Consider the following 22732-nt stretch of genomic DNA (forward strand, 5'->3'; position numbering starts at 1 on the left):
AGTGTCTGGATCAGTGAATTGGCCCACTTTTCTTCTTGAGACCTAGAGCAAAGCTGGCAAGTATGGAGCTATTCCTGGAGGGAGGGCGTAGGGTCAACCATTCCCTAGCTACGTGACAGTTTTGCTTGTTTGTTATTGAGACAACTCATACAATACAACGCTGGCTGACCTGGAGCACTCTATGTAAGCTGGGCTTATCCAAAACTCATGAGAATCCTCCTGCCTCGGCCTCCCAAGTGCTGAGGTTAGAGGCATATTACTACCATTTTAGCGTATGAGTGCTTTGTCTGCATGGATGTGTGTGCATCATGTGCCTGCCTGATGCCCAGCAAGGCCAGAGGAGAACACCAGACCCTGTGGATCTGGAGTTGCAGGTGGTTCTAAGCCACATGTGGGTGTGAGGAACTGAACCTGGTCCTCGGGAACAGCAGTCTGTGTTTTTAACCACTGAGCCATCGTCCCAGCTCTCACAAGGATGACTTTGAACCATTTTCTTCCCAGCTAACCCACAACAGCATCTCTGTTCTCCTTTTGTGACTTGTATCAGTTGGTCATGCGACATGGGAAGGGCCCTAGAAGGTGACATTTCTTTCAGTTAGTCATCTGACACCGGAAGGTCCCTAGAAGGTGACATTTCTTTCTCTTGTACATCATATGACCTAGGTTTCCTGGAACTATCTAAATGTCTTCAAGTGACTGTATCATTACACCTTTGTAAAAAGACAGTCATATGTCCTCATATGTCTTATCCTCTCTGCCTAGACCCTGTATTGAAAAACCAAAAAAAAAAAAAAAAAAAAGTACACTCTGTTCAAAATGGTTTATTAGAGATGTGAGGATTTTTAGCTGGGCTAGTAAGTATTTGAACTGAGACAGTTATGTTATAGAGTGTATATTCTATTCTTTTTTTGCCTCTTGGGAAAATAATTTTGGTGAGATGTTGTACCTAAAGAGTATACCTCTTTCAATATTTGGTAGTATCATGAAGAATAATAATAATTCTTAATAATAATAATAATAATAATAATAATAATAATAATAATAATAATAATATATAGCCCTGGCTGTCCTGGAGCTCTGGAACTCACTAAGTAGATCAGGTTGGCTTCAAACTCACAGACATCCGTCTATTTCTGCCTTGTGAGTGCTGGGTTTAAAGGCGTGTGCCACTATGCCCTGCTCATCGTAGTTTCCTGAAAACATACAATGTGTATGTTTAAATGATATCACAGACAAAATATGTTCAGTATAAATAACTGTACAGGGCACACTCCTGTAACCACTGCTCAAGATGCGGTCATCGGAGTCATTTCCTTGTATTTCTTTGCCTTACCACCTCTCTGTGCACCTTAAAGATACATGCTCGTTTTGCCTTTAAGCTTTACACACATGGGGCCAAACCTCCCACGTGCCCCACTTGGCTCCCCTGTTGTGGCGAGCTTGCTTCATGGTTCTTCCTGCCACACAGTGTGTTCTATTACACTCGCTCTTTCTCCTAGTGGACTTGAGAGTGGTTCCCAGTTTAACGCTATTTAAGCACCTTTGTAAGGTCAGCACAGGCCACATCATTGTTCATCCTCTCCTGGCACTGTAGATACGCTAAACAAACAGTGCCTCTGTGATCCTTAACCTCTCTGCCTACAATATTCTTTCTCTGGTTTCCTGTGTGGGTAGATAGCTCTCACTTTCTTCAGTTCTCCACTCAGTCATTTTATCAGACAGTTCATCCCCCGACGGCCGCGTCCCACCCTGCTCATCCCCTTTCTGAACCCCTCTGTATTTCTTCATAGTCCTGGCTGTCATCTGATAAACACATGTGCTGATGGTCTGTTCCTCCCACAAGACCCTAAGCCCAATTTTTCATCAATTTAATCAGCTGAACGATGTGGACAATTTTTTTGTGAGCCCAGTGCCTTAGCTGCCAGTCTCAACTCTTTTTAGAGCTCTGTGAATCTGGGAAACAAACGTTCAGTAATTCAGCAAATATTTATTGGGTGTCTGTTGCGTGCCAGGTACGGTACTGTGTTAAACCCTGGAAATAAACCACTGAGCAAACACTGTGGCTGGGACTCAGTCCTCATGTCCTCTCATGGTGGTAAGCGAATGACACAACAGGCAGTAAATACAACAAGTAAATTGGGCATTAGGGGGATGTAGGAAGACAAAGGCTAGTGCTGAAGAGGGAGACACGATCACAGTAAATTACTCAGACAAAGCTTTAAGAGCAGGTGATGTGTAGAGGAGTAGAGGACAGGAGGCAGTCAGTGTCTGGAGGGACCTGGGGTGGGTAGACAGATCAGCCAGTGCAGAGCGGTGACATGGCCTGATTTACATTCTGGGAGAATCAGTCACTGTTTGATTAAGAACAGCAATAACAACAAAAAGCACAAAAACCCAACCCAACCCAAACAACAACAACAAAAGACCAGGTTGGAGAAATGGCTCAGTGGTTAAGAGCACTGGCTACTCTTCCAGAGGACCCGGGTTCAATTCCCAGCACCTACATGGCAGCTCACAACTATCTGTAATTCCAGTTCCAGGGAATCCAACACCCTTACACAAACATACATACAGGCAAAACACTGACACACATAAAATAAATAAGTAAATCTTTAAAAAAAGAAAGGAAAAAGAAAGATGGTTCAGCTGTTAGGAGCCCTTGCTGCTTTGTTGTTTTGTTTTTGTTGTTTGTTTTTTGAGACATGTTTTTTTCTGTGTAGTCTTGGCTGGTCCTAGACTCACTTTGTAGACCAGACTGGCTTCGAACTCACAGTGATCCGCCTGCCTCTGCCTCCTGAGTGCTGGGATTAAAAGCGTGCACCACTATGCTCGGCTGAGCCCTTGCTGCTTTTGCAGAGGAACTGGGCTTGCTCCCCAGCATCCACGTGGCCGCTCCCAACCATCTCTAATGCCACTTTCAGGGGATCTGATGCCATCTTCTGGGTTCCCTGGATACCAGGCACACATGTGGTACACATAAATGCATACAGGCAGAACACTCATACACATACAATTAAAGAAAATAATAAACTAGAAAAAACAAACTCCCATAAGAATTCTTAGGAAGATAGAAGCAGTCCCAGTTCAGGGTGAAGGGCGGTGGGTATTTTTTTTTTTTGGACACAGAACCAGTAGGATTTTTTGATACACTGGAAATAAGGGTTGATGGATCCAGGATAGCCTTGCGGTCTTGGTTGAGCAGTGCGAAGATGGATCTGCCATCATAGGTGTTTGGGTCATGTTGAGGTAGTGCTAACAGACAGCTCATTGGAAGGAGGAGGTTTAAAATTTGGGAGAGAGATTCAGGTGCTGGTTTGGGAATCTTCCTTTATGCGGCTAGACTTTTAAAGCCAGGAGGCTGGATGAACAGGCCAGGAGTTGGGATGAACAGAGGGGGAACCTCAGCTTCCCAAGCCCTTCCAGTATCTCTTCAGCTGGAGGGATGGAAAAAGTGGTGCCCTGCTGGCTCTGCAGGCTTCTCACACCTTGGAAGTAGAGTACCCAGATATGCGACACTAGGGTCTGCTTTAGCCAAGGGAACGGAAAGCTCAAAGGGAGGACACGGATCTGAGGGGCTAGCAGGCAGGAACCCGAGGGTCTCACCCTCCATTTCCAGGGGTGTCACATCTCTGTTGTTGAAGGAAGTCACATGTGAAGGTGGCCCAGTGCCCAGAGAACCCCCACAGTGTTTAAATGAAAAAGGTTTGAAGTTGGGGTAACAGATATTTATTTACTAGAGACAGGAGCTCACCATGTAGCTCCGTCTGTCTTGGAACTCACTATGTAGACTAAGCTGGCCTTGAACTCGCAGAGCTCCACCTGCCTCTGCCTCCCAGAGTACTGGGATTAAAGGCTTGCATCACTATGCCCGGCTTGGGTAATATGTTTAAACTTTGGATCAAGGAGATTTTTTTTTTGGAAAAAAAAAACTGTCATAGAGGAAATGAAGAAATGACATAAGAATGAAAGAAAGAAGGGAAAGAAATGAAGGGAGAAAGAGGACAGGGTAGAGAGGGAGGGGCTCTGACAGTCTACTCCTTGGGGAAGTGTCAGTGTGAGGGCCTGGTCAGGTCCTAATGGAGAGTTGGATAAGGATGCCTTGGGCAGAGAAAGGGGAGAGTCACACAGTTTCTTGAGGCCTGTGTTTCTTGTTTTTGTTTTAGCGTTTTTTTTGCTTTTTTTTTTTTTTTTTTTGAGGTTGGGTTTCTCTGTGTGGCCTTGGCTGTCCTGAACTCACTTTGTAGACCAGGCTGCGCCTGAACTCACAGCGATTTGCCAGACTCTGCCTCCCTAGTACTGGGATTAAAGGCGGGCGCCACCACGCCCCGTTGAGGCCTGCGTTTCTAAACTGAGGATTTGCTCTCTTCCCTGTGAACAGCTTCAGGCTTGGATGAGCCATTGCCCAGGATCAGAGCGGCGAGGTCGTTGGAACTTCTGGCCAGCAGCCATCTGTGTCTGCGAGATATTCTGTGGGAATTTTCAGTCTTCTCTTTACATGGGGATCTTTGGCAGTGGCGAGGAAGCCCAGGCTTTCCCTGTAAATGGCTTTCATTGCCAACAACCACTTTGTAGCCACGTCCCCAGGCAGGCTTTTACTTAGACAGTTGAAAGAAGACTCCTGATCAGTTTGGGTCTTATGCCCTGAGGTGAGATTAGGGTGAAAGGCAAGGCCTCCCCCTTTGGGAGGGAAAGTGACTTCTGCATGGCTTATAACAGCCGAGCAGCTTCTCAAATGCCCGAGGTTCATTAAATATTTATTATCAGCAGATGGTGGCCAGGGGCGAAGCTGCTTGTTTGTACTTTAGAACCTTTTAGACTTGGTTATATGAGGGAGCGAGAGGGGAGCTGCTGGCTGGGAGCCCCCTTCCTTCATGTGTCCTCCTGGGGCTCTTGGGCCCACTCTCCACTCTCACACGCCTGTCCACTTCCTGGTCTAGGGCTCACAGAGGCTCCCTAGCTGCTTTTCCTCAGGTTATTTGCTTAGTGCTTTTTAGTCTCCTTTCTCCTGGCTGCATTCAATGTAAGGTAGATTGATGCAGTTGCTGGAGTCACTCCGGAGGCTGCACCGATCAAGGTTGGAGAGATGGCTCAGAGGTTAAGGGCACTGACTACTCCAGAGATCCTGAGTTCAACTCCCAGCAATCACATGGTGGCTCACAACCAACTGGCCTGCAGGTGTACATGCAGCCAGAGCACTGTATACATAATAAATAAATAAATAAAATAAATAAATAAATAAATAAATAAATCTTAAAAAAAAAAAAAAAAAAAAGACCAAGGACTCAGTAGCTGGCCAGACATACACTTCTAGAGCTCCTCAAAGAGCTCACATATGCAGTTCTATCTGAATTGTGTGTGTGTATGTGTGTGTGTGTGTGTGTGTGTGTGTGTGTGTGTGTGTGAGAGAGAGAGAGAGAGAGAGAGAGAGAGAGAGAGAGAGAGAGAGAATGTGTGTGTGTGTGTGTGTGTGTGTGTGTGAGGTGTGTGTGTGTGTGTGTGTGTGAGAGAGAGAGAGAGAGAGAGAGAGAGAGAGAGAGAGAGAGAGAGAGAGAGAAAGAGAGAACTCAATGGTAGGCTAGGTTGGGGTTACAAAAGTATCTTACCAGCCAGGTGTGGCATGTGTCTATAATCCCAGCACTCAGGGAGGCAGAGGCAGGTGGATCTCTTGTGAGTTCAAGGTCAGCCTGGTCTACAAAGCGAGTCCAGGACAGCCAAGGCTACACAGAGAAACCCTGTCTTGAAAAGCCAAAACCAGAGCCAGGCGTGGTGGCGCATACCTTTAATCTCAGCACTCCGGGAGGCAGAGGCAGGTAGATCGCTGTGAGTTCGAGGCCAGTCTGGTCTACAAAGCGAGTCCAGGATAGCAAGGCTACACAGAGAAACCCTGTCTCGAAACCCCCCCCCAAAAGAAAAACCAACCAAACAAAAACCCCCACAAAATCCAAAAAGTTCCTCATGATGCCCCTGCTACAAAGGCAGCCACTCTACGCACTGAGCTGTCTCTCCAGCCCCTTGACCATTCTTTTGAAAATCATTGCTAGAGTAAATCAAGTATTTAGAGGCAGAACTCCACCTTCCCTCCACTTCTAAAGAAGACTCATTAGTACTGAAGACCATGGCAACTTGGGCCCTGGCAGAGAGACGTGGGAGTGGACCAGTGTGATGCTGCTGAGATGAGTGGGTTCAGGAGGGCAGGGGCCACTGACAGACACCCCTGGAGAGGCCCTGCTCACTCAGGGCGGCACCTGCTGGGCCTTTCCCTGCTTTCTATTGTCTCTTGAGGGTCAGTGATTAGGCAGAGGTTCAGGCTCTCCCTGGTATATGTAACATTTTAGCCTTCCTATTCTGTGTCTCTCCAGAGAGAGGGAGAGAGCAAGCGAGCAGGCAAACACAATTCAGTCCCTATAAGGTGACTGCCCTGCCTTAGGGCTAGGGGTGTTCTGTTTCTATCATTGGGTAATGAATCCCACTCAGGGGGATGATCTCATCATGAGGTGCCCTGTGCCCTGGAATCCATGTGGCGACAGGTCTAGGGAATACTGGAAACTTCTAGGCAGGACTCCAGGGGATCCAGAGCAGGATGTTGTAAAAAAAAAAAAGCAGACAGCTAGATGTTCCGCCCATCTGGAAAATACCTTAGTTAGCTTATCTTCATTTTTTTGTTTTTGTTTTGTTTTGTTTTTGTTTTTGAAGAGGGACGTGGTAGGTAAATTTAGTGCTGATCAACTTTGAATTACCAGGTTCTCAGCAGATACTCCTTAAATGATCAACACGCCCATGGCAGATTGGGACAACAGTCTGAGCCCCAAGTTTTTATTATATTTTTTATTTATTTAAAAAAAATTTTTTTTCTGAGCCCCAAGTTTTAAGACAAAGGAGACAAACAGAAGAGGGACACACCAAGCTTTATCCCACTCTTGGATACTCATGGGCATCCATGGGTCCAAGGGTAGGGTCAGTGCTGGTGAGCAAAAACAGTGTCTCAGTGTCTGTAGCAACATGGTTGCTCAGTGACTCCCAGACAGAACCTCACTCAGGAAGGATGGTCGGCGTTTCCTTGGAGAAGTTTAGTTCTTCCTGTCCCAGGTGGCCCTAACCCTTCCTGTCTCAGGTGGCTGTATAACAGGAGGAGTGGAATGGGAGATCCCTTGAGACAAGTGTTGAGCCTGTGGTGGCCATTGGTGACTTACAGGTTGCAAAATCAAGTTAGACAAAGATCCTGGCTTGCTGCCACTGTGCTCCCCCGCCATGAGAATGGACTATAAACATCTGAAGCTGTAAGCAGAGCCCCAATTAAATGCTTTTCTTTTGTAAGTGGGGCCTTGGTCATGGTGTCTCTTCACAGCCAATAGAACGGTGACTAAGGCACACACCCCCCCCCCTCATGTGACAGTTGGTTGTGACAGCTCTTCGAACTACGCAATTTCCTTATTCTTTTTTTCAGAGTTATTGCTCTACAACCCTTTGGTCTGACCTGTCACATTTCATGGGACAAAAGCCTAGATTAGCACTGTCTTCGGACTGACATCACATTACACTTGCTTCTTCAGCACACGTCACTATATTGCTGCAGCGTGTGTGTTGCTCCGTGTATGTGCACGGAGCTTGAGATTCCCCAGCTGTTGAGGCCTCCGTGTGCTGCTGCCCTTTCTTGGGCTGCTTTTCCTTGAGTTGTGATACTTTGCTCCCGCTCCTCCTTTGGGTGAAAGGCTAATGCTGTCTCTGTAAAAGCTCTCGAAATGCCTTCTCCTTTCATGCAATTGGTCACTTCTACCTCTCTGCTCTGATCTCATTTTGCACTGTAAATTGTACTTACTTTTGCATTGTTTGTAAGGCAGAGACAACATCCTATTTCTTTATATATACACAAAGTAACTACGAGTGAAAGTTTGAATGAATGATTGAATTCAGCATGCTTATTTCTTATTTTTTTTATTTTTATTTTTTGGCTTTTTGAGACAGCGTTTCTTTGTGTAGCCCTGACTGTCCTGGACTAGCTTTGTAGACCAGACTGGCCTTGAACTCACTGCGATCCACCTGCCTCTGCCTCTAAGTGCTGGGATTCCAGGCGCTTGCCCTCTCCTCCTGGCTACAGCTGGGGATTTTACCGATGCTGTTTGGTACACAGTGTCTAGGTCCTGTGCTGGGTCAGGTGGCTGGCCTCTGACTGGCCTAGGCTCCTGTGTCCTCCTTATCCTTTGCCCCAGTTTTCCTGTGTGGGTCTTGGCTGTCCTTTCCAAGTCTGAGCATTTGATTGACAGCCTGGTCTGCAGTTGCTCCCTCTAGCCCCGGGCCACCTCTCTTGCTGGGCAGCTCTACTGGTTCCCAGTCTGGTGACTGGTTCTTGCTTCCTGTTGTAAGATTTCCTTGGTGCCAACTTCCAAGCGTGTCGTGTTCGTGGACGTCTTGGACATTTACCCTCAGCCCACCTTCCTTCCCAGTTGCCTCCTGTTTTTCTGAAGCTCTTCTGTATGCTTTCGCTTGCCGTACCGTCATGTCACACACCTACACGTGATTGCCATCCCGCGGTTTATTCTTATTATCTTATGCGTGTGTGTGTTTTGTCTTCATGTGTGTCTGTGTACCACACGTGCTAGTGCTTGAGGAGGTGGTGAGCCTCCATGTAGGTGCTGGGAATCGAACCTAGGTCCTTTGCAACAACAAGTGCTCTCAACCAATGAGCCATCTCCACAGCCTCCCTCTTTTTTTTTATTTTTTTTTTATTTTTTAAATACATGGATATCTCCGTGTAGCACAGGATGGCCCAAGCTTGCTGTGCTCATACCTAGCTCCTCAACTGCGTACTTATGAAATCTCTTGAATCCTCTCCTTCCGTCTCTCAAGTATTCCCCCGCACTTTACCTGGGAAGTTTCTGTTTTGGTTTTTTAAGATCGTGATGCCGCTCATGTGTACTCAAATCCTGCCTTGGCTCAGGAGTAAAGCCCATGCTACCTTAGGAAAACAACAGGCGAGTGGCCCATGGGGCCATATGTCTCTAGCCCCGAGCTTCCTCACCAGCTTGCCTCATTTTTCTGACCAGTGTTTCCTAGCTTCCAATGGACCCGCCTCACACGCCTCCCTCGCTGGCATTCCTGTTGTTACCTGGTTCCTTCCTGTTGTAGCATGGCTTCTTCATTATGCCTGACCCATGGCTACTGCCGCTAGGACCGCCTGCCAGCATCCTAGCTGTGCTCTCACACGTCCCATTCGCAGCTCTTATCATAGTTATTAACTACACGGTCAGGTGGTCATCCAGGAGTGATTTCCCATTCTTGGTTCCATCGAGGACCGGAGACAGGAGTCGCGTCCATATGCCCGCAGCTTACCGAGTCCCGTGGTGAGGGGCTAGTCATCCCTCGTGCGTGTTGTTAGGGGAAGCCAGGAGCTCCAGTGTGGCCCTCTTTGTCCTGTCCTTCAGATGTTAACTAGGGCTGTGCACAGGCATTGTCTTGTGTGTGATGCTCCATCACCGGCCTCCCCGAGGCCAAACGTGTGTATCCTATAAAGGAAAAGTCGTGAGATGAGCAAAGTACAGGGAAACTGAACTTCCCTCTTCCCATGTATCTCTGTGTGTGTTGTGTACACGTATGTGTATATAGGCATACATGTATGTGGGAGTGCAGGCACATGGGTATGTATGTATGTGGAGAGGAGACCGAACATTAATGTCAGGAATTCATCCTCTACTACTAGTTGTTTTTTTTTTTTTATTTTTTTTGGGGGGTGACAGGGTTTCTCTGTGTAGCTCTGGCTGTCCTGGAACTCGCTCTGTAGACCAGGCTGGCCTCGAACTCGCAGAGATCCACCTGCCTCTGTCTCGCGAGTGCTGGGATTACAGTCGTGTGCCACCACGCTCTGCTCTTCCTCACCTGTTATGATGAGGCAACTAAACACAGAGGTGGCCAGTATCCTGGCTAGCCTTGCTGGTCAGCTTGCTCGAGGGATCTGTCTGCTGCTTCCGAGGCTGGAATTGCAGGTAGGCTGCCAAACACCCAGCTTTCACTCGGGTTCTGGGGGATTCGAACTCTGGTCCTCAGCCTTGTACAGTGAGTGGGATTTTTGTTGTTCTTTTGTTTTTATTTTTACTACGTAGCCTTGGTTGGCCCGGAACTTGATAGGTAGAGCAGGTTAGCCTCAAAGGCATTGAGAATCAACCTGTCTCTGCCTCCTGAGTGCTGGGTTTAAAGGTGTGTACCACTACACTGGCCCCAATTAAAGAAAAAAAAAATGTGTGTGGGTATTTTGCCTGCTTGCACATGTGACTGGTACCCTTTGAAGCCAAAAGAGGGTTTTGGATCCCTTAAGACTGGAGTTACAGATGGTTGTGAGCCTCCATGTAGATGTTTTCAATCAAACCTGGGTCCTCTGGAAGAGCAGCCAGTGCTCTTAACTGCTGAGCCATCTCTCCAGTCAGGAAGTGTTTTAATCCACTTAGCCATCACCTGAGCCTACCACTGAAATTCTTAGTCCTTGATCATTGAAAGTATTTGGGTGTGTATATTTGTTGCTTAGGGTTTATATTTTTTATCTTGGGGCTGGAGAGATGGCTCAGCAGTTAAGAGCACTGGCTGCATCTTTCAGAGAACATGGGTTTAGTTCCCAGCACCCACATGGCCTCTCACAACTCTCTGTAACTCCAGTTCCAGGGGATCTGAAGCCAACATACATGCAAGCAAAACACCAATACACATAAAAATAAAATTAAATAAACCAGCTGGGCATGGGGGTGCATGCCTTTAATCCCAGCACTTGGGAGGCAGAGGCAGGTGGATCAGTATGAGTTTGAGGTCAGCCTGGTCTACAAAGCGAGTCTAGGACAGCCAAGGCTACACAGAGAAACCCTGTCTCAAAAAAACCAAAACAACAACAAAACCCACCATATTTTTTCTTATTATGTATATGGGTCTTTTGTCTGCATGTATGTCTTTGCACAAGTGTGCCTGGTGCCGCAGAGGCCAGAGAGGGCATCAGATCTCCTGGAACGAGAGTTACAGATGGTTGTGAGCTGCCATGTGACCTGAGCTCTGGGTCCTCTGGAAGAGCAGCCAGTGCTCCTAACTACTGAGCCATTTCTCCAGTGTTGCTAGGAGTTGCACCCACCTTGCCATCCCTTTTTGGCTATTTTTAAAGTGATTAAAATTAAGTTATCTATTGTACTATGTTTTTACTTAATTATTGAAAACAAGTTAGACCTTTTTGTCATGGATACTCTATATGTTTTTATTTGTATTATAAAATATACATGTTACATAATATATAACATACATACATATGGTATATAATATGTAATACATATATATAGCACAATCTTTATGTTTTATTTCACAGTGGTAATAATCCATATTCCTCATTTGGAGCGACCTTGGAAAGGGACGATGAAAAGAACTTATGGAGCATGCCTCATGATGTGTCGCACACAGAGGCCGATGATGACAGGATCTTGTACAATCTGATAGTCATTCGTAACCAGCAGACCAAAGACTCAGAGGTAAGTACTTCTGACATCTTACTATGTCAGATGCGCTAGTCTCAGCTGATACACAGCAGTAAGAAATGGCTGGTACAGGGCTGGGGTCGGGGCTGGCTCTGTCAGTGTGGTGTGTGGTGTGCAGTGTGCAAAGCATGAGGACCCGAGTTCGATACTCTAGGACTCACATAAAAAAGCCAGGCATGTGCCAGTAGTCTCAGTGCTGGGGGCTGGGGGGTCGGGGGCGGGGGGGGGGGTGAAGGTGCAGGAGGATCCTGGGTCAGCCAGTCTAGCTGAATCAGTGAGTTCCGGATTCATTGAAGAGGTCCTGTCTGAAACAGTAAGAGGAAGGCTGGGGCCATGGCTCAGCGGTAAAATGCTTGCTGTACAAGCCCGGTGACCTGCGTTGAGGCCCACAGAACACATGTAAAAGTCAGCTGCGTTAGCACATGAGCCTGTAGTCCTAGTATGCCCCAGCTGGGAGATGGCAGGCAAGTAGAGACAGGAGAACGGCCAGAAGCCCACACTCCAGCTAGCCTGGAGTACACAGCAGTGAACGGCAGGAAAGACCTCGTATCAAACAAGGCAGACACAGGGACTGATGCCAGATGTTATCCTCCTGACTTACACACACACACACACACACACACACACACACACACAAACACACTTATGTGAGTGTGCTCCTGCACGCTCACATAAAGGTACACACAGAGATAAGGTGGCAAGCATCTAAGGACCTAAATGTTAACCTTTGGTACACACACACACACACACACACACACACACGCTCTAAATAAAAAGAAATGGTAATGGCAAGAAGACCAACTGGAGATAAAGAACAAAGCGTGACTACACGGTCAGGCGGTGTGGTCCAGGGTGATCTTGAACCCGTGAGCTCAGATCTTCCTACCTCATCCTGCTTGGTTGTATGGAGTCCGCCTCTAGCTGAGTTCTGTGAAACAGTAGACCTATTTTAGCAGCATGCATTAGTCCTGGTTAATTATGGTTAGTCTTGGTAGGCTTGCTTGATAAGACTCATTTTTAATTTTTAACCTTAACAGTACACATTACATGTAATTGCCTTACATGCTCTCTCTGAAGAGCAGAGAGAAGGACGGCTTGAAGTTATAAATCATCATCCATCTCTTATCTTTCCAGTGGTTTAACAAGACACAGTTAGGTAATGCAGATTGAAATGCGAAGGGTGGTTCTGAGTTATAGGGACCTGAATCAATGGTGTGTGTGTGTGTGTGTGTGTGTGTGTGTGTGTGTGTGTGTGTGTGTGTATGCATGCATGCGCGCGCGTACACACACAAGCTTCCGTATTTAAAGGTTCTTAAACTGTGCGTGTCAGTTAGCCATGTGATTTAGAATGCTTTTTGCAATAAGGCTTTAAACCCTCCTCAGGGTTAAAGCGTGGCATGGGAACACCAGACTATAAAAAGGAGAAGGATCAAGCCGGGTGTGTTTGTGCACGCCTGTAATCCCAGCACTCGGGAGGCTGAGGCAAATGGGTCTCTGTGAGTTCGAGGCCAGCCTGGTCTACAGAGTGAGTCCAGGACAGCCAAGGATCTATGTGTAAAGATAGCAAGGAGGATTGTGGGTCCTCCATTCTTTCAATATTAGAGTGTTATCTAAGATAGTTTTCCAGATCTTGCCACGGAAGCTGTCCCCTCCTGTGCTTGCTGTTTATCCTGAGAAGACACCCATAGCAAATACACACTGTACGTTTCAATCACACTTTACAGTTGTTTAGAACAAGGTGAGTTAGAAGCTCCAAAGAACACCATTGGGGTGTGTTAGCAATAATTATTTTATCTATTTATTATTTATATTTGGTTTTTGAGGCAGAGTCTCACAGTAGCCCAAATTGAATAGGAATTTTCTGTGTAGACCAGGCTGGCCTGGTCATGATTTGTTGCCGTTGATTGTAGAGTTGGGATGAGGCAAAGTGCCTTTTCCCTGGTTCCCTGATGGACTAGGGCTTCCTTCTGCAGCTGTTGGTATTCAGCAGCTCACTAGAGCAGTGGTTCTTGACCTGTGGGTCTCTACCCCTTTGGGGGCTAAATGACCCTTTCACAAGGGTTGCCTAAGACCATCGGAAGACACAGATATTTACATTGTTATTCATAACACTAGCAAAATTACAGTTATGATGTAGCAACAGAAATAAATTTTTGGTTGTTGGTCAATACAACATGGGTAGCTGCGGTAAATGGTTTCAGTGTTAGGAAGGTTGAGAACCACTGCCTTAGGGGGTTGTTCACAGCTGAGTCCAGCAGCTCTCCTGGGAGGAGCTCTAGTCTCTCTCTCTCTCTGTGCCTTCTGTGTGTCTCTGCTTTTGAAATGACAGCTGAGGAGGCACCAGCAGCCACAGAACACTCTGCCGAAGTGCACCTTCTGAAGAGAGACAGGTATGGAAGGCCACCTAGACTGCTTTGTTTTGTTTGTTTTTTTATTCTTGCTCAAGAAAATGATATCAAGGTTGACTCTCAGAAACAGTTACCAAGACTGATAAGCAGTCTTGATAACATGAAGATTTGATAGTTATGGGCTGGAGAGATGGCTCAGAGGTTAAAAACACTCACTGCTCTTCCTAGAGGTCCTGAGTTCAATTCCCAGCCACCACACAGTGGCTCATAACCATCTATAATGTGATCGGATGCCCTCTTCTGGCATGCAGATGTACATGCAGGCAAAGTGCTGTATACATAATAATAAATAAATAATTAAAAAAAGATTTGATAGTTATTACAGTGAAATGATTAGAAATATTGATTCACCGGGCTTCTCTTTCTTTTAAAAAAAAGTATAAAAGCAATTCTTTCAGAATTTGAAATGAACTGTAAATTATTTATTTTTCTTTCTTTCTTTCTTTTTTTTTCAAGACAGGGTTTCTTTGTATAGCCTTGGCTGTCCTGGACTCACTTTGTAGACCAGGCTGGCCTTGAACTCACAGTAATCCTTCTGCCTCTGCCTCCCAATATTAGTCCTTTTTCACTATTGGACTGTAGCTCACATAGTCTTCTTCACCTTGCTCTATGCCTTGCTTAGTGCCTTCTGGATACGTTACTGTTTCTGTATGCTTACATTTTCTTTATTGCTTTTTGGAGACTTTCTGGTGTTCTGTTGCATGGATTTGCTACTGTTTGTTCAGCCAGTCCATTTTGCTAAAAGGACAATCCCATGTTCACTATTAGCCATGCTGCCGTTGACATCCAGATAGATTTGTAGGCCCTTTCATATTTCTTGTTTTTGTTTTTAGGAGTTGTTATTCCTGGGTCACAGTGTATGCATTTAAAATGGAAACCGTGTGTGTGTGTGTGTGTGTGTGTGTGTGTGTGTGTGTGTGTGTGTGTGTGTATGTGTGTGTGTAGATGGCTCAGTGGCTAACAGCCCTGGCTGCTCTTCTAGGGGACTTGAGTTCTGTTCCTAGCACCCACATGGTGGCTCGCAACTATGTATGATTTCAGTTCCAGAGGAGCTGAAGTCCTCTTCTGGCCTTCATGGGCACCAAGCATCTGCATGGTGCCTGCACATACATGCAGGCAGAACACTCATACATATAACGTAAGGAAGAACACTTGAGGGACCAGAATGGAGGTTGCAGTCTGAGACCCCGCCAGGGAATAGGCTGTAACATCAGTGGATGCCGCCGTTCTCCTCCCCTTACCCAGCACCCTAATGGTCCTAGGAACTCATGCTGCCTTTATGGGCACAGTTGCTGAGCTCCAGGCGGTCTGTCTTGCTCAAAATGTGGGCCCCAAAACGTTGGAACGCTTGCTTTTTAGAGTGAAACGGACAAATCTAAGTCGTCATGTGTAAAACAGCCAGATTTTATAAGAACTCACCCTAGAAAACTTGCCAGCCAGCCAGAATGTTAACAGATTGCTGGTACATGGGGACACACAGAACGGAGCCACCACCGCTTACTATGCAGAATAATGACGGAGTGGACTTAGCACTGTGCTTATGAAGATGCAGCTAGGAAGCCAGTATGCTCGTATTTTTAGTCCGAGCAAATTCCATACTTATTACTGTGCTATTTCTTGCTCATAGAGGGTAACATTGGTACACATTTTAATAAAACAGTGGATTTGGGTTTTGAAAGAAAAATTCCACCTGATACAAGGAATGCTAGGTAATTTTTGAGTGTATTGTTTGGAAGCGCAAGCAGTGTATTAAGGGAACCGAACAGTGTTTCTCCTTGAGCAACGCCAGCACCAAAGGCTTGGGAACATTCAAATTTAGGAGTCTCTCTGGATAATGAGTACTTTCAGAACAGTGTGTGTGCACTAGCTACAGTCTCTGCTGGGCGAGGACTACACAAGGATAAGGCTGACTTTACTCCAGATGGAAAGCACGCAGAAGATACACAGTGAAAAAAAGGCTCCAGATTTAGCTTGCAGTGTCAAAAAATGTAGAAGTAACGTTGTTTGACTGTCACAGAATTCTCTTGCTTTTATGCAAGCTCTTATGCTAGTGGAAACCAGACTCCCAGAAGTGACATGACAGCCCTGTAGGTAATGAATCCCCACCCCCCCACCCCCAGACAGGGTTTCTCTGTGTGATAGCCCTGGATGTCCTGGACTCACTTTATAGACCAGGCTAGCCTCAAACTCACAAAGACCCACCTGCCTCTGCCTCCCGAGTGATGGGATTAAAGGTGTGAGCCACCATTCCCAGCAATAAAGAAATCTTAAAAAAGAAAAAGTGACTCTGAGTGGTGCTGAGAGGGGCCTTATGTTTGACTAAGATACAGCCAACAGCCTCATAGTCATGCCAGTAAATCGTTATCCGTATGTTCATGCTCATTAAACTGCTTCTACTTTATATAATACTCTGTTCTTAGGAGCTTAATAATTGCTAGTGATTTATTGCCAATGCACTTGACTTATTCGTTTGTAAAAACAATAGTAAGAATACTGATTTTGTTCAAGATAATAATAATGACAATAATAATAATAATAATAATAATAATAATAACAACAACAACAACAACAACAGTTTAGTCGTCTCAGTTTTTGCATATTACAATGCCCTTGTAACAGCTCAATAAGCAAGTGCTGTTATTCTTCCATTTTAAGCACCTCACTCAAGGTCACATACCTGTTAGATTTGAATCTGGGCTTTATGAGCCCCCCAAGACATAATATATAACATGGGGGGTAGGGGGCGGGGACGGACACCGCAGGTAACTGAATTCAGACTTAGATCAGATTTCAGAGAGCACCAGCACGGTCTTCCCACAGCCCATGCATGATTTGTTGAAGCCAGTGAGTATGAAAGGCATTTTCATGAGAGGGAGGAGTGCTGTGCTTGCTGGGAGGACAGAGACCACATTTTAGGGAGCGTTTCTCAGCTTATGATTTTCCATGGTGACTGACGCTGCTTCCCATTTGCTAAGTTCTACCAGCAGCTCTCTGAGGACTCACTCGGTGCTTAATTCTCCATGCTGGGAGTAAGTCTAGGATCATGAACTTGCTAGGCAGGTGTTCCACCACTGTGCCAAGTCCCCAGATCAGCTTTGACACTTTAGATTAATAAGATACATGTTAAGCGACAGATCTTTTATTTTTTTCTTTTTCCTCTTCTTTCTCTTTCTGTGTAGCCCTGGCTGTCGTGGAACTCTATAGACCAGGCTGGCCTCAAATTCAGAGAGATCTGCCTGCCTCTGCCTCCTGTGTGCTGGGACTAAAGGCATGCACCACTGTGCCTAGGTGTCAGATCATTGTTTCCCCACAAGACAGGGTTTCTCTGTGTAGCCTTGGCTGTCCTAGACTCACTTTGTAGACCAGGCTGGCCTTGAACTCACAGTGATCTGCCTGCCTCTGCCTCCCAAGTGCTGGGATTACAAGTATGAGCCACCGTGCCAGCCCATCAGATCCTTCTTATCAGCACTTTTAAGCACTTTTTACAGCATAATGGATGATAGAAATTCTGTACTTTCTCATTTCAAGCTTGTAAGTAATTACATGATCAAAAACATATGCAGTTGTCATGACAGGAACCTGCCAACTTGTCACTCAGGCAATATTTGCATATCAACAGGTGGCTCCAGATGCTTGTGTATATGGAATAGTTCTGGAGAAACCACATTGGGCCAAGCCCCAGGGAATGACTAAATATTATAAATTTATATAAATATAAATATATATATATTTAATTACAAAGACAAAATCATAGTATCAGGACTAGGCTCTGGTACCTGTGTCCAGGCATAGCACACAGTCCCTGTAATGTTTAAAATAGCATCTGGCCGTCCTTGGGGCTATTTCTAGCATGCCGGATCATATGCTCAGGCCATCATGTCCTTAGTTCAAAAGGAAACAGCAGAGTGTAGTCTGTTGGGATGTTTGCGGACAAAGAAAGGCCTGACCTGATCACAGACCAGCAACATGGAGGATCCCCGAAGCACCCTGAGACTTGGATTTCTCAATTGGGTTCTGCATTACTGCCCCAGCAGGTCTGCAGAGCTGGGCAAACCTCATGCTTTCAGGGCCACCTGGTTGCCTACAAATGGGTGAACACTGGCTAGGGTTGATAACAGGACTGCAAGTTCACACTAACCGAGAAGGACCAAACAGTGGGAAGTTTAAGCAGTTCCTCAGATACTTCTGGATTCTTCCACATGCCTTGTTTTGTATTTGTTTGTTTGTTTGTTTTGTCTTGAGAGTCTAATAACTGAATTACCGAATGCATTCATATTTATTTTGTTTGTTTCATGTTTTTGAAGTGCTGGGCATCGGACTTGTCCACTGGGAGAGTGCTCTCAGCCTGAGCCACCTCCTCAGGCCTCAGTGCGACTGCCCTTTATTTTATTTGCTAGTAACCATTTGGCTTTAGGTGAGTTAGAAAAGGATTCAAAAAGCGTAGGATTCTAGGAGCCAGGGGTGTTGCCCTGTTTCCCAGGCAATAGTGTTCATGAGTTAGTGTGTGCCAGGTGCTAAGCACGTGCAGTGTCCTGCCCTGACGCGTACTGAGTTCTCGGAAGCTTAAGGAGGCGGCGGCTCAACAGGTATGCTTAGGAAACTGAGTCATCTCAAGGAGTTGGAGGAATTGAGAGTGATCACTGGGGTCCCAGGTCAGGGCTGTGACCCAGAAACCTGTCTGACTAGAAACGCCCTTCTGGTCTGTCTCTCCAGTAAGCTTGGGTTTTCCCAGTAAGCTTCTGGTTTTAACTGCTGTCAGTAGACAGTGGAGTGTGTGTGTGTGTGTGTGTGTGTGTGTGTGTGTGTGTGTTTACGGGGACACACCCTGTACAGTAGACTCACAGAGCGCCAGCTTTGGTGATTGCGGGGCTATGCAGGGTGACATGCCTCTGGTGCTGTGGTATATTCTAGACAGTATAGTCCACTGACCTACAGCAGATCCCGTTCTGTTTACTTGCCTTACTCTGTCCGCTTTCAAAAGTATAACTAGTTCCAGAGGTCAACACTAATATGGCATTTTTTTTTTTTGGTCTGTTTATTTTACGCATCTGTGTAAGCCACGTTAACCAGCAGAGTTGAGGCAGTAAACACTGGCAAGTGAAGTGTGAAGTGGGGGGAGGAGTGTGGGGGGATGGGGGGCTAGGGGGGCATAGGGGGGATGGAAGGGGCACATACCCTTCCTTATACCTGGATGTTTCATGTTATTTGAAACAGAACACTGGGCACTCCAGTGGCGCAGTCGCTTAGCGCGCGCGGGGCTTACAAAACTTGTGGGAGTTGTAGAACAACCTGTTGGAGTGGGCTTGGCAGCCAGCACCTTTGTTTCCTGCTGAGACATCTCACCAGCCTCTGCCTGCCTCTGGTTACGTTGCTTCTGAAGACGGAACTCAGGCCCTCACGCTGGCCAGGCAAACAGACACTTCCAGCTCATTTTTAAACTTCTTGAATGTTCTATTTAGCAGTGTTAAGCACATTCATAGTCTTTGACAGCTATGCCACCATCAGTCTCCAGAAGTTTATTTTATTTTTAACCCTGTTCCCATTACATAATGACTAGTAATTCCCTTCTTCCTTTGGGCCCTTTGTATATGCAGTCTTTATGAATTTGTCTACTTTTAGCACCTTATGCCAAGTGGAATCCATGTGATGACCTGTTCATATACACAGCATGGCACATGCACCCCCTACCCCATAAAAAGATAAATAAATGAGAGAAAAAATTTATTGGAAATAATTCTTTTAGACAATATATTCTGGTTAAGAAAATTTTTAAAAGAGCTGGAGGTGGTGTCAGATGTTTGTAATCCTAATGCTAGATGCGTGAGGACAGGCAGAGCCTAGAGCTTGAGAGCCACCAGTCTAGTGGACTTCCGTTCCAGGCCATGGAGTAGCCATGTCTCAGAGACCAAGGTGAGCAGACATGAGGAATAGCCCTGGAGCTGTAACTGCTCATTTAGCCCACTGCCTACATCAGTCACTCATGCTGTCGCAAGTGTGTGTGTGGGTCTTTCCTGAAGTCTGAATACATCCTTCTTCTCTGTGGGTACCACATGTTGTTATCCACCCATCAGTGATGCAATGCTTGCTTCTACCTTTTGGCTTTGCGAATGACACCACGAACATGAGTGCACCCACACCTGTTAGAGTCTTTGTTTTCAGTTGCTCAGAGCATGCACCCAGACAAGGAATCATGTGCTTTTGTGTTCTGTGGAAGGGCTGTACCGTTTCCCATAGCAGCAGCACCGTTTTACATCCCCATGTGTGGTGTTTAAGACTTCCATCTTCTCCAAATGCTCACCAGCACGGCATACCTCCTTCACCTCCAAGTCCCAAGGTGACCTGTCTTCATGGATTAGGATTACAGTATAGATGCATTTGACATTGTGAACTAACCAAAAGCACCCACTAGTGGCATTTGGGACATAACCCCAGAGGTAGATGTATGTCAGAGATGTCCACTTACCTCTTCCCACAGAAAGGAGATGGGAAGGCAGAAGACTGGGGGCTTTCTGTACCAGAGTTCTATGTGTTGAGCCTGTGCTTGAGGACGTAATGTCCTGATCTCCTTCCTGTATTCTTCCTTTGTTTTGTTCTTTATCTTTGCTTTGATTTCTTTTCTTACCTTTATTATTTGTGTGTGTGTGTGTGTGTGTGTGTGTGTGTGTGTGTGTGTGTGTGTGTTTAGAACAGCTTTCAGGAATTGGGTCTTTAATTCTTGTGAGTCCCAGGGATCAAACTCAGGCCATCAGGTTTGTCAGCAAGTGCTTTTCCCTGCTGGGCCATCTCAACCTGTCTCTGTATGTAGTCTGGGCTGGCCTAAAAAAATCTCTCAAGCTTGCTTCAGGATGAGTAGCTTTCTGCCTCCATCTCCCAAGCATGCTGGGATTAAAAGACGTGTGCCACCAGGCCTGTTGTTCTGTTCTTGAGGATCTGTCCTCACTGGCTTTCTTCTGAAGCCTCAGGAGGGTTTGTGGAAGTGGTTAACTTTTCTCACAGGTACTGACAGCTCTGTGAAGTAGTCTGGGCTAGCTGGGCAGAAGCCAGCTTCCTCCACACTCAGTGCTCCACATCCCTGAAGCAAACTGCCACGCCTCTGTGGTGTAGTATTTGTGGTACGGAAGGCCACTTCTTTATTGGCGGCCACAGAGCATTTGCCAGTCAGGTTTGTCTCCTTATTCTTCCGCCTCAGTTTACAGAAGCCGGATGGGGTTGAGAAGAAACTAAAACCACAAACATGTCTTAAAGCCCTTATTTTTATTTTTATTTTTTAAGGCCCTTATTTTTAAAAGAAACAAAACAACCAGCTGACCCCTTATGCTTTTGAAACACGGAGGATTAATTAATATCAAGCTAAGTCTCCACTGAACTGAGCACTAGCCTTGGTTTTCTCGAGAGCTACTGAGGGCATCAGAGATGCCTGCCTGCAGGAGTCATGTGTGCAGGCTTGCGGGTAGCAGTCACGTGTGCGACTTCTCACAGTGGTCTCGAGGAATAATTGAGCTATTTATTTTAAAAGAGCAAATGAGTAAGAAGGAGAAACAAAGATGCTTAGTTGACTTTGTAAAATATTGTCTGAGGAGATACGGGCTTCGATCAGGGTTGATTATAAATTAATGTTGATTATAAAAAAGAGGAAGGGAAAGTGACAAGAGTCTGTGAGCCCAGCGCAAAGAGCTGCTTACTTCTGTCTGCTCGTTATTCTAAATGTAAGCAGAAATGACAGGGCTGTTCTGAGAAGGTCACAGGCACAGAATTTTTAGAAAAATACTGTGAGACACTTTTCCACCTGGGGAAACCCCAGTGTGTGACTGCTGCTTGAAAAGGATCTGGGATATTATATGTGTGGGATTGTGACGATCAGACGACTGCTCCTGTCTTCCAGTGGAGCTCAACTTCCAGCTGTTGTGCCTGTTTACCAGTTCATCTTGTTAAGAACGATAGGGAAGCTTTTATTTGGACATGGTACTACCGTGTCTCTTCCTCATTGTGGTTCATCTTATATTTTTATTTTGTATAATTTTGAGATAGGGTCTAACTGTATAGCCTTGACTAACCTGGAACTTGCTATGTAGAGCAGGCCTGTTTATGATCAAACTAAAGGCATTTACCACCATGTTTGGCCACCTTCTTTTCTTTTTTCTTTTTTCCTTTCTTTCTTTTTGTTGTTGTTACTGTTAATTTGGTTTTTTTCCAAGACAAGGTTTCTCCATGTAGACTTGACTGTCCTAGACTCCCTCTGTAGACCAGGCTGGCCTGGAACTCACAGAGATTCACCTGACACGCCTGACTGTTACTGTTAATTTTATGTGTCAAAGTATCTGGGCTACAATGTACAAGTATTTGATCAAATACTCTGACGACTAGCAAGATGGCTCAGTGGGCAAAGTAGCTTGTTAAGCAAGCTTAAGGACCTGAGTTCAGACCCTCAGCTCCCAGGTTAAAAACTGGGCATGATGGCGTGTGCCTGTGAGCTCCGCAGTGAGGAACTCAGTGGCCAGCTCCTACCCATATCCAATCACTAATTTCTGGATTCCTCGACAGACAATGCCCAGCTTGTATGATATGATGAGGATCTAGAATCAGGCCTCCCTGCATGTGCAACAAGTGTATAACCCATCCCCCACCCCCACCCCCCACCCCCGCCCCCACCCCCATCCCCCACCCCCACCCCCCACCCCCATCCCCCACCCCCACCCCCCCATCCCCCACTCCCACCCCCGCCCCCACCCCCCACCCCCACCCCCCACCCCCCACCCCCACCCCCCACCCCCCACCCCATCTTCCCAGCCTCCACCACATCGTTTTGAAAAGTAAAAAAATCTATGCAGT

General features: G+C 46.1%; 1 protein-coding gene across 2 annotated transcripts in view; it reads left to right on the plus strand.

Moving 5' to 3' along the window:
- Positions 1 to 22732, plus strand: part of MREG (melanoregulin) — a 60974-nt gene that overhangs the window by 13287 nt on the left and 24955 nt on the right. For both annotated transcript variants that reach the window (XM_084779494.1, XM_084779495.1), the window contains exon 2: positions 11330 to 11489. In XM_084779494.1, the coding sequence (XP_084635620.1) occupies positions 11330 to 11489 (160 nt within the window). The remainder of the gene's footprint in view (positions 1 to 11329; positions 11490 to 22732) is intronic.

The sequence above is a fragment of the Acomys minous genome (genome assembly GCF_964271855.1).
Source record: "Acomys minous genome assembly, chromosome: 4".
NCBI classification, from domain to species: domain Eukaryota; kingdom Metazoa; phylum Chordata; class Mammalia; order Rodentia; family Muridae; genus Acomys; species Acomys minous.